Source organism: Dermochelys coriacea, chromosome 3, assembly GCF_009764565.3.
Source record: "Dermochelys coriacea isolate rDerCor1 chromosome 3, rDerCor1.pri.v4, whole genome shotgun sequence".
Classification (NCBI taxonomy): domain Eukaryota; kingdom Metazoa; phylum Chordata; order Testudines; family Dermochelyidae; genus Dermochelys; species Dermochelys coriacea.
This window is the reverse complement of record NC_050070.1, coordinates 62629389-62642031: the sequence shown is the minus strand read 5'-3', so window position 1 is coordinate 62642031 and position 12643 is coordinate 62629389. Positions and strand designations below refer to the sequence as shown.

Below are 12643 nucleotides of genomic sequence, written 5' to 3'. Positions count from 1 at the left end.
CCTGAAGGGACAGAAGTATAGGGTGAAGAAGCAAAAGGTGGCAGGGCCAGCAAAAACCTGCTAGGCTGTCTTTACGAAGTTTCCCACTGGGTTTCAACTGCATCAACTAAAACATGTTAAACTACAACTTGCCCTGTCTACATTAGAACGTTTTTAAAAACTTTTATTTTCATCTGGACAAGGCCTTAGGGTTTTCTATAGTGCCCACATGCACTAATACGGGACTGTATGGTGCAAACATTGAAAGGAATATTTACATTCCAATTAAAGCTGTTTTACTGGACATTTTTAAATTCATGAAGCATTTGCATCTACAGGTTTCGTAATAAAATAAAGCCATCAGAGCTATTACAGTTCACCACCAACCATACGCAGGACTAGAAACAGCAATGTGCTCGAGAAGTCTTGGGATTCTAACACCAAAATGAAGTGTTGAGGTATTTTCTTTGCTGCTTCTGGTGCTCAACTTCTTGCTGGATACCATTTTACCATCCCTCCTCAAGAGGGCTTATCCCTTGAACTTCTACATATATTTGTAGACAGGCCATTTTTCTTTTCTCTGGCATAGGTCAGATTGCACTAAGTGTCAGGGACTTTAAAAAGAAAAAAAAAAAAAACCAGTGAGAATACACCTAAACAAAGGGAACACTGTGCTAGCAATGGTTAGTATATCTTTCAGGGACATTTCCAGCTCAGTACACTTAATACAACCTGGGTATAATTCTGGAGATTTCCAAGGAATTATATCGGAGTAAACTTGGACCATTATGCTTGCCATTGCTTGCCATGCTTGACATTGCCAAGCAATGTCACCTCTCCTCGTGGTTAGCATACAGGGGTTTTGCTTAAACGAAAACAACAACATGATTGATTCCCCATCCTTCACACCGCCTTCCATGCAAGCACATTCACACCAGACTTATCACAGGCTAAAGAGGAAAAAGGTTTGTTAGATCTCCCTGTTAGAGTATTGGCAACACATTGCTGAGTAGATAACAAAGAAACCAAACCCAGTATTGGAGGCTTGTTGAATTTAAAAAAAAAAAAAAAAAAAAAGTAATTTAACCAAAATACCAGTAGTGAGGTTAAAAAATGAAAAACAAAACAGTGATATCACACACCTTGTTCCAGAACATTGAGATCAATGTTATAAATATAGCTACAATGGGACAGATTCTGATATCATGTAAATCTATTTGACATCAGTGGAGTTATTCCCGATTTACAGAATCTTGCCTCTGGCACAAAGCAGTGCACTATTAAGGAACAGGTAGTAAAGGTATAAATATCTTAAATAAATCACACACATTTAAAAATGATAGTATATCAGAATTCAGACAGCCCTTGTATAATTACCAATATTGATAAGTAACTTATAACACGATTTTGCATAACTGTGAAAAAACTATTTTATTTCTATATCTGCAAATACCAGCTAGTCATAATGTTTTTCATTTTCAAAAACTGCCCATTCCCTAGTCAGTACTATAACACAGGCCTGAAGACATCCACATTACATTATATATTTTTTTTAGTTTTGTATATAGCATCTTCACTCAAAATCTAGTGTCAGCCAAGGAAGAGAGAGTGCATTTCAGTCTAAGATATGTTTTAGGTATCAGTCCCTAATTTAAGTCCCAACGTGTAAAGATATTTCTTTGTAAATTCTTGTGTGCATATTTCCATTCCTGTTTCAGATATGCATTATGAAAACTGCAACTATAACAAAAATAATCTTAATTTGCTCACATTGTAAATAGAACTCAATCAATGGCACCATTGCTCTTTACAGAGCAAGGTGTATACGCCAATGAGTTCTTTGATGGCTGCTGAGTCCGATGCATGACTGACAGGTCTGTCCACAGATAGGGCACACCCACAAACTAACAATGCTCAGAATCCAAGCAGCAGATTCTTTCCTCCTCTGACGCCAGTCCTCACAAAGCCCGATCCAGTCTGCTTTGCAATGCCTTGCTCCATCTATCTACATACAAGCTGACGCTGCTAACTAGAGTGACATTCTTCACTCCTTTCCCAATCATCCAAAGGATTCCAAAGGATACTAAATCATCTTTGCAAACATCCTGAAATCTGCAGTGGTCTGCCTCTAGTTTAGACACTTCAAGTTTCAGAGTACAGCACATGCTTCAGGATCCTGTACTCCAGTATTCACTTGATATGTCCAAGCCACCCGAGTCTTTTCTTACTAATCAAGATTCCGAAGAATGACATACCAGCATGATTTAAACACTAAATAGCACTAGTTTATCTACAAACAATGGAACAGAAAGAAAAAGTAACTGTACATCCACAGCGGAACAGAAGGGCAGAAATAATTTCCTAGGGAAAATGGTGGAAGACATTTAAAACTTGATTGGACAAAGCACTAGCAAATGCACTTGAGAGAACAGTCCTACACATATGGATGTCCTACAACTTCACCCAAGATGTCATAAGGAGTGGAAATCAAACCATCAGTTCCTTCCAGACCTGTTGGTGAGAGTTCTGGAGGTGCGTTTCATTATTTTCTAGTGCCCTTGGCAAACAGGGAGATAATGCTGTGTCCTGAATTGCACAGGAGAAGATGCAGGCTCGGCTTTCCGTGCACTTGAAAGAGGATGGACATGACCTAGCTGGTCTTTCCCTTCACTGTAGAATCAGGTATCAGATCTTCTCAAATATCAAGAAATAAGTTTTAAAACTTCACTGTTTTAGAGTATTACTAATGTAGGGAATCAGTAATGGGTTGCAGTGCCTTTCCCCTTTATGTCATCTATTCTATTCTGCCCAAAGATACTAACAAATGAAAGTCTTTCCTATCAGATGGCCGTACAATAGCCTATATGAAGTGAGTTGGTGGTCTCAGTCCAGTACTAACGATCCACATCATCTAAGCATAAGGGAACTGTTGCCCCCCCCTTACTAATATTCAGTTTTAGTTGCTAGCTCCCAGTACTAAAAAGGGGTAAAAGGGTCGATGGGGAATCAGGACCCTGAGACTGACAGCCCCCAGGAACAATGGGGAGAGGCCAATGCTCCAGGTCAGCCTGAATGACAGGGAGGGCAGGCTAATCAGGTCAGGAGGCCAGGGAGGTCCCGTCCTCCATGTGAGCTGGAATTGCCTGGGTCAGACAGAGTGGGGCTGAGCTAAGGAGAAAGCAGGGGCCCAAGCTAAGCTGTCTTGGGAGCAGAGCTGCAGCCCCAAAGCCAGGGGCACAGCCCAGAGAGAGCAGACTTGCCCTGGGAGGAGAGTTGCAGCAACCAGAGCCAGAGGGGCCAGAAAAGCAGCCCAGGAAGCAGGTCAGTGCTGGGAGCAGAGTCACAGAAGCAGCCTGCAGAGCAGACCTGTCCTGGGAGCAGAGCTGTAGCAACCGAAGGCAGGGGGGCCAAAGAAGCAGCCCAGAGAGCTGGAGGCAGAGCAGCAGCAGCGCTGAGACAGAGTGGTGGAGCTGGGGCTGGGGCTGGAGCAGTCTGGAGCTGGGTGCGGTGAGCAGCTGGGGAGAGCGAGGGGGACCCTGGGCAGCGGGCCCAGCACAGGGAGACGCCTCAGCCAAGAGGCTCTGCTGGCCAGGCTTGGATCATAACCCCGACAGGGCAGGGGCGACACTGGGAAGAAGGGTCCTCCACTTAGAGCCTGAGAGCATGTGGCCAACACCAGAGCAAGTGTCCAACCCACAGCATCCCTGCAGCACAGCCAGGGCCTGAGAAGACAACCTGGGACTTACAAGGAGCAGACTGTGAACTGCCCAGACATTCCAGAGACACTGTTGTGATGTTCCCTGCCACAGAGCGGGTTGATGTGTTTCCTTTAATCTTACCCATTTTTCCTTATTCTTTTTAAAATTAATTGTTGATTAAATAACTTGCATTTGCTTTAACTTGTATGTAATAGTCAGTGGGTCAGAGAAGTGCCCATTGCAGAGAGAGTACCCCGGAGTGGGACACTCTAGCCCCTGTCGTAGATGACCACAGCAGATTGGGGGTCGAGCCCCCCAGAAATCCTGGGCCCAGCCTTGTTGGGGTTACAAGAACTCTGCCAGACAGGAGAGTGGAAGGGGAGTCCTCAAGGGCAGGGAGGCCACTGTAAAGGAAGTGGGAGCAAGGACTCAGATCCTTTCGCTAGCCCACTTCACCGAGGTAGTGCAGAAGCCAGGAAAGTTCCCCACAAGAGTGGGACTATTCCCTCGCTTACATAAGTCACCGTCATAATTGGCCCTACTGCTGGCAGCCAAAGCAGAAAAGCCAGTGGATGAATTGACATGAAAACTAAACTTCACTTCAACCCCAGAACTGGAATGACAGGGTAATGGGAGGGAATCTCTAACTGCTGCTGATCTTGGTGTAAAAATTAACTTGTTTGTCAGTCAGGTAACAACTAGCTAGATTAGCCCATCCATCCCTACCTGTGCCTGAAGCTGGGAATGGGCGACAGGGGATGGATCACTTGATGATTACCTGTTCTGTTCATTGCCTCTGAAGCACCTAACAGTGGCCAATGCCAGAAGACAGGATACTGGGCTAGATGGACCTTTGGCCGGTCTTATGTTCTTCTTCTTAACTATTCTAGCTGGTGATTATTGGATCAAGCTTCTCCTCCCCAGCCCCCCAGAAAACTCAAATAGTTTGAAATAAATTGTTTGAAATAAATATGAGACAAATTAAACATATCAATATTGCACTACTACAATATGTACTGACTGCCAGTTAATGGAAGGGAGTGTTTCTATTATGAATGCTCACTGAACATGTACTGTTAAAGTTCTGAAGAGATTCTGTATTTGCTCAATAGGCTACTGAAATGGATAATTAGTTTTTATTAGCTGTAAGTATGCAACTACTAAGCATTCCAAACACTTCATGCCAAACTGTATCAGACGACAAACCTGTCACCATGCCACTGACCTGAACACAAACAGTGCACAATAGAAGACCAAAGGAAGAGAATACATAAACCTTCAGTTGAGAACAAAGTCCACTGTCACTCTACAAAAAAAAAAAAAAAAAAAAAAAAAAAAAAAAAAAAAAAAAAGCCAGTAATAGCACTGCTCAAGCATAAAGTATACCAATTATATCTGAAGCCCTCCGATGTCTCTCATTAAAGAACACATTCAGATGAACATTTCCATTCTGATTGTCTGCATGGAAATATAAGCTGTCATTTTAAATAGGAATATGGATATTTATAGGTTACATGCATAATTAATTAACCAAGAGAAAACTGTAAGGACTTCAGCTAATATCAAAGGACATAATGATTGATGTCCTTCAAGATTTAATTCAAAGAGTTATGTCCACTTCAAAATACTTGCAGATATGCCTTTGTCCTGAGGTTGGTCTGTGGTTTGTTGTTTGTTTGTTTTTTTTAAAAGCCTCCAGTAATTATCAGTAGACTTTATTTTGTTTGTTACAGTGCTCTGAGGAAAAATACATATTTCAGACTAAAGCAATGCTGTTGCAAGATTCCCCTTCTCTATCCATGTGAGATGACTAACAGTGGTAAAACTAGGTTTCAGAGTAGCAGCCATGATAGTCTGTATTCGCAAAAAGAAAAAGGAGTACTTGTGGTAAAACTAGGCTACTCAAGAAGTCTCATCAATAACTTAAGGAAGAGTTTTAAGATTTTTTTTTAAGTGTCAGCTTACCAATTTTGTTATACTTTCTTTAGTCATTTTAATTTTTTCCAAGCACACATGCATGACCCCAGACCTCCCTGGACATTTTAAATACCTTTTATTTCAAAGCAGACAGGCTGATACAAAAAACAAGTGGGACAGCGTAAATAAATTTTCTGTCACAGTAAAGTTTTTGTACGCCAGTGCTAGATGAAGACTGACTACATACAACCCAAGTATAATTATGTTGGAAGCAATGCTACAGTAAATACTAACATTCTAGTCTAAATCAAGTTTAGTATGGAAATGGTGGAACAACAGCAGGCAGGGCTGTACAATGATAAGAACTTCTGCTAGGAGAGAGGAAACAATCAGAGCAATACTCATAATAAAACAAGGAAATACACTTTATTTAAAACAAAATAAAAACACCAAGCAGATATCCTGCTCCGCTTGTTTTTAAACTAAATTATGGGAATCATAGAATCATAGGACTGGAGGGACCTCAAGAGGTCTTTTACTCCAATTTATTTCTTAATAACGTGATTAAAATGCCCTGACAGAAAGTTGTTTTTTTGTTTTTTTCCAAATAAGCAACCTAAAGAGGAAGGATAGCTCAGTGGTTTGAGTACTGGCCTCCTAAACCAGGGTTGTGAGTTCAATCCTTGAGGGGGCCATTTAGGGATCTGGGTCAAAAATTGGTGATTGGTCCTGCTTTGAGCGGGGGTTGGACCCTAGATGACCTCCTGAGGTTCCTTCCAACCCTGATATTTGATGCAGGTCCAGCTCTACACTTTTTGCTACTGCAAGCAGCATGCCAAATTGCTGCCTGAAGAAGGGGGCTGCCGCCAAATTGCCGCCGATGGACTGTGAAGATACAAGCTGATGCCGCATTGCCACCATGGCAAAAAAAAAAAAACAACTCATGCCGCCCTAATGACACATGGCCTGCCGCCCCTTTAAGATTGCCACCCCAGGCACCTGCTTGGAATCTGGTGCCTGGAGCCGGCCCTGATTCTATGATTCTAAACCACCCGTACTAAAACTTAAGCCTGTTGGTTCTTGTCCTATCCCCAGAGGTTAAAAAGAACAATAATTCTTGTATGAGGCAGTTCCTCAGATACTGTAAAAAGAAAAGGAGGACTTGTGGTACCTTAGAGACTAAGGTGCCACAAGTCCTCCTTTTCTTTTTGTGGATACGGACTAACACAGCTGCTACTCTGAAACCTGTCAGATACTATAGTTTCGCAAACAAACAAGGAATTTCTGGTTCAAATTTGAGACCTCTTTTCTTACTCCACACCTCCAAATCTTATCAACCGAGGCACCCTGCTCACCAGCTGTAGCTCAGGAAAGCTTATGCTCAAATAAATTTGTTAGTCTCTAAGGTGCCACCAGTACGCCTTTTCTTTTTGCACCACTAACTGCTATCAGAAACGTAGGTCCCCTAAGCAATTGGCCCCACCCAAATCCAAGTGGTTCCTTGGAACTTCCAAACATTTGATGAGCAGCAGAGTTGCGTGTTTCTCTCCTGCGGCGAATGTTTGCAGCGGGGGAAGCGCCATCCCCCCAGCCAGCTTTAGCGACAGCAGCGTGGGTGGCTGGGGATCCCAAGCAGCCAGCTGGCCTCAGCCGCCGTCTGCACCTCCAGGTGCGCCTCCCACGCCCCCCCCCCCATCACTCACCGCCACCGAGCCAGACGAGGATGCGATGAACACCCGGATAACCATCCTCACTTCATTCGCCGCTTCTCTCCAGCCAAGGGGAGGCGTGGAAGGGTTAAGGGGGCTTCCACTCCTGCAGCTGAAAGCCGCCGCTGCGAGCTGGGGGGTTGCTTGCAGGACCTAGCCCGCCTTGCTCACCCCGCTGAAGCCCAGGGGCGCTAGCAGCTCCAGCACTGCGCTCGCCTCGGGACTCCCGCTTCGCCTGGCAGCAGCCGCCGCCGCGCAGACACCCAGAGCTTAGCGGGAGGCAGGAGATGAAAGCCGCGTGGGGGGGGGGGGAAGAGGAGGGCGTGCGCAGTGATTGCTGGGAATTGTAGTGCTGCCGCTTTGCCACCTGGTGGATGTGTTTCCAGGGGGCCACCTGCACCTCCCAGCTGTGTGCGGCGGGGGGGGGGGCGACAGGTCGAACGGGGCCCCACCCCGGTCTGAAAGCCGGGCTTTAGATCAGTCCACGCGGTCAGGTAGTTTAGTAGGGAACAATCTACTTAATCGTAGCCTCTAATTCTGGCTGTTTCTAAATTCTGGTGGCCCCCATAGGGGACACTTCTAGGAGGCCTGGTTCCCACAGATGTTGCACGCCCCCAGCTCCCATTGACTTGAGCCTGAGTTGCGGGGCTCAGTACCACGGCGTGCTGGTCACCCCAGTTATTTATGGCCAAGGATCTAGACACCCTGGCAAATCAACAGTGGATCAGAGGCAAGTAAGGACCATTTTTAAAGATACAGGCCACAGTGCCTAACAGCTTGTTTTCTTCTGCAGCATTATTAAAGTACATCCATAATAAGGGCTTCTTTCACGTTGAGCTTTGCCTGCATGCCAGCTGATGCTGTTTAGAAGTGATAAATCCTATTTTTCAGCTGAGTTTTGAATTCCCCTCACTCTCAGCTTTATTTTCTACTGCCTGGCCTAGTGTCTACCCGTCTGCACAAAGTGGGTGTCAAAGGCCACCATTGTGACCGGGTGGCATTTTTTACACTTGCTTCACACAGGTGAAAATTACAACACAAAGTTTGAGACTGAAGAAAATCAGACCGCTTGCCCTTTCAGAAAGTCATCCTAACCCAATGTATTTCAGTTGAGTTAAAGTGGGTCCCAGTCTTTCCCCAGCTGTACATATTTATAGCTTTCAAATGTTGGCAGGTATGTGGCAGATTTTCTCTGTGAGCTGATTAGGGTAAACAGATGTCTCAGTTTACCAGCCAGTGGCTAATAGGGATTGAGCCATTCTCAATAATGTTCTTTACATTTAAAAAAAAAAAAAACCCTTGAAACCTACAGATTGTGCCTTTAGCTAGTCACATATTCCTGTCATTGTTACCCTCATCCTCTTAGGTCTCCAGACCCAGCCAGGTGGCCAATCACCCCTCTGATTAACCTCTCCCCACTACGTGATCTATCCCTGCTGCAGAACTGGCTTGTGTTGTTCTCCATTATGCTCATGAAATGCCACTGACTTCAATAACGTTGCACTGTCACAGGAAGGGCAGAATGTGACATTTGGACTTTCCTTTGCTGGCAGCCAAAGGATATGAATGTCAAGCACATTTTTAAAGCTATTTTCATATTTTATTATATACATTGAGATCCTGAGACATTGTTTGGCTATAAGATTTAAAATAAAAATAATATACAAAATCACAACACCCAGTGTCTATTTAGGGCCTGATCCAGGAAAGTCATTGGAAAGACTCTCATTGACTTCAAGATAAGCTCTAGAACAGACTATCAATATCCTGCAGATTAAAGCACAATCTTGTAAACTAATAATGTTCCTGTCTTCTGCAAAGATTTAAGAATTATACCTCACTTTATTAAAAAGAAAAGGAGTACTTGTGGCACCTTAGAGACTAACAAATTTATTAGAGCATAAGCTTTCGTGAGCTACAGCTCACTTCATCGGATGCATTTGGTGGAAAAAACAGAGGACAGATTTATATACACACACACAGAGAACATGAAACAATGGGTTTATCATACACACTGTAAGGAGAGTGATCACTTAAGATAAGCCATCACCAGCAGCAGGGGGCGGAAAAGGAGGAAAACCTTTCATGGTGACAAGCAAGGTAGGCTAATTCCAGCAGTTAACAAGAATATCAGAGGAACAGTGGGGGGTGGGGTGGGAGGGAGAAATACCATGGGGAAATAGTTTTACTTTGTGTAATGACTCATCCATTCCCAGTCTCTATTCAAGCCTAAGTTAATTGTATCCAGTTTGCAAATTAATTCCAATTCAGCAGTCTCTCGTTGGACATTCTTAATCTTTCAGTGTGTATGATAAACCCATTGTTTCATGTTCTCTGTGTGTGTGTATATAAATCTCTCCTCTGTTTTTTCCACCAAATGCATCCGATGAAGTGAGCTGTAGCTCACGAAAGCTTATGCTCTAATAAATTTGTTAGTCTCTAAGGTGCCACAAGTACTCCTTTTCTTTTTGCGAATACAGACTAACACGGCTGCTACTCTGAAACCTCACTTTATTGAAATCAATGGGACTGCTCATGTGGGCAAAGCAATGCACAAATTTAACACTTTGCAAGACTGGTCCTAAAGCTGTTGCATTCATTCTAATACCATGTTAGAACCTTTTAAATAATATTTATTTCTTTTCCAATTTTGTCTTTTTTATTATTTGGCAAAAATATTTTCCCCTATATTCCAAGAGCCTTAACATCAATTTTATTTTTTGTGTTTATTTTATTAGGGCTCAGTGCTGCAGTCCTTACTCTCACTGTGGGGGCAGAAAAAATAGCATCACCCAACAGTTTATCAGTTAGCTGCTGCTGAAGAGCCAGCAAAGGGCCCAAAGGACCCCAAACTTTAATTATGGTTAGTTGTTGTATAACCAGGAACAATTTGTTAAATTTTCTTGATGGCAGCATGGAGATCATATGAATTTGATAGACATTCCCCATTTCATAGCTTAGTCCACTCTCCTTTCAATGCAGGATTGTTTCCTACATTCTATCTTCCAGTGGTTTTCCAGACTGGTTTTAAGTGTGGACCTTCTATGACTATGATTCTACAGTCTAATAGATTTTACTTTGGGAAATTATTTAGCTTAGTATCTCACCTAAATGTTCTCTATTCAGTATTTTCTGATATTCCTAATCCAGCCCTACTAAATATTTATTGGTAAAGTACAACAGCCAGAATCAGGCCTATTGAATACAGCTTCTTCCATTTGAAGATCTCATAATGTTTTACAAATATTAGTGACTCTAGCCTTCCAACGCTGCTGTGAAGGAGAGAAGTATTATTAATCCCATTTTACAGATAGGTAAACTGAGGTACAGAGAGATTAAGAGTCCAATTCTGTGGAGTGCTGAGTGCTCTTAACTCTGATTTGAGTAAATTGAAGCTGAAGTCACTTAGCGCCTCTCATGAACAATCCTAATATGTGCTCAAAGTCAGATAGGAATTGTATAACAGAGCCAGGAATTGAATCCATTTAAACTATTGTATATTTGGAAAGAATGCAGTAAGGAAATAGAAAATTTTGAAATGCAAACATGCTACTAAAGTCTGGCAGCACAAATACTGTAAGATTTTTCTCTTATATTAAGGTTTCTTCTATTATTTGCTAAGTTCCAAAGCCACATATCTCATATACATTAATTTTTCCCTCCCATTTCATGTTTGTCTTTTAAAATATATCAAAGAGTTCATGTTGCTTCATTGCATTACAGAGCTGCAATAAACTCACTAAAGCCATGGGAAGACAAAAGCTTGTTCTATTTGTTTAGGTAGCCTCAGGCAACATTACTAAGAAGTTAGAGGACTTTCCACATAAAATATTCTTGAGTGCTTTAAGGCTCTGAAAACCTTTTAAATGCTGTATTCAAATATTCTGAAAGTGCATCTGGATTATTGCTGACATTATTTTGTTTTTTATAGTCACTAAGTAGCATTTTCTTTCTATTCTTAGGGATATTAATTATAAATCATAGTATTGTATTGTGAGCTAGTTTAAATTGAATAGTGAAGATATATATATATCTTACTGTAAATAGAGTTGGGCTCAAGTAAGAGTTTGGACAACCCCAAGACCTGAGTGGGCGTTAGACATGGAGATATTGTCTGGGCCCATCTTCTGATGTTAAACAAATGCTGCCTTTATCTTCCATTTACAATGAATGCTTTGATATGTGCCTACAGAAATGAGAGAAAGCTAAAAAGAAATCTGTGTTTCATGTACAACTTCAGATAAAAATAACATTTTTCTTGGGACTCAGATGCAGCTATTGAAAAGAAGTGAGGGATGTGATCAGAATTGACCGCAGGCAGGCGATGAACAGGAACAGTGGTCATATGTCTGCTCTGCCACAAATACTTTTGACAAGAGATCAAACAATACCTGCCAGTTCCCTTTATTCTCTTTCTAATTATCCATCTGCATCACTAACCCTGAAAGTTTAGTAATATACACACTGGAATATCTCTCCCATGTTTTGGTCTCTTCTGATCAAGAGCATGCCTCATTTCAATGTGTTTCTATTGTCACATTCTCTATTTTTGCAATAAGAAAAGGAGTACTTGTGGCACCTTAGAGACTAACAAATTTATTAGAGCATAAGCTTTCGTGAGCTACAGCTCACTTCATCAGATGCATTTGGTGGAAAAAACAGAGGAGAGATTTATATACACACACACAGAGAACATGAAACAATGGGTTTATCATACACACTGTAAGGAGAGTGATCACTTAAGATAAGCCATCACCAACGGGGGGGGGGGGGGGGGGGGGGAGGAGGAAAACCTTTCATGGTGACAAGCAGGTAGGCTAATTCCAGCAGTTAACAAGAATATCAGAGGAACAGTGGGGGGTGGGGTGGGAGGGAGAAATACCATGGGGAAATAGTTTTACTTTGTGTAATGACTCATCCATTCCCAGTTTCTATTCAAGCCTAAGTTAATTGTATCCAGTTTGCAAATTAATTCCAATTCAGCAGTCTCTCCTTGGAGTCTGTTTTTGAAGCTTTTTTGTTGAAGTATAGCCACTCTTAGGTCTGTGATCGAGTGACCAGAGAGATTGAAGTGTTCTCCAACTGGTTTTTGAATGTTATAATTCTTGACGTCTGATTTGTGTCCATTCATTCTTTTACGTAGAGACTGTCCAGTTTGGCCAATGTACATGGCAGAGGGGCATTGCTGGCACATGATGGCATATATCACATTGGTAGATGCGCAGGTGAACGAGCCTCTGATAGTGTGGCTGATGTGATTAGGCCCTATGATGGTATCCCCTGAATAGATATGTGGACAGAGTTGGCAACGGGCTTTGTTGCAAGGATAGGTTCCTGGGT

At 42.5% G+C, this 12643-nt stretch overlaps 1 protein-coding gene across 1 annotated transcript in view; it reads right to left on the bottom strand.

Annotated features, from left to right (window-relative positions):
* SH3BGRL2 (SH3 domain binding glutamate rich protein like 2) overlaps positions 1 to 8809 on the bottom strand; it is a 56550-nt gene extending 47741 nt beyond the window's left edge. Inside the window, exon 1 of the mRNA XM_038397907.2 lies at positions 7298 to 8809. Coding sequence (XP_038253835.1) covers positions 7298 to 7342 — 45 coding nt within the window. The 5' untranslated portion in view covers positions 7343 to 8809. The remainder of the gene's footprint in view (positions 1 to 7297) is intronic.
* Between the last annotated feature and the right edge of the window lie 3834 nt (positions 8810 to 12643).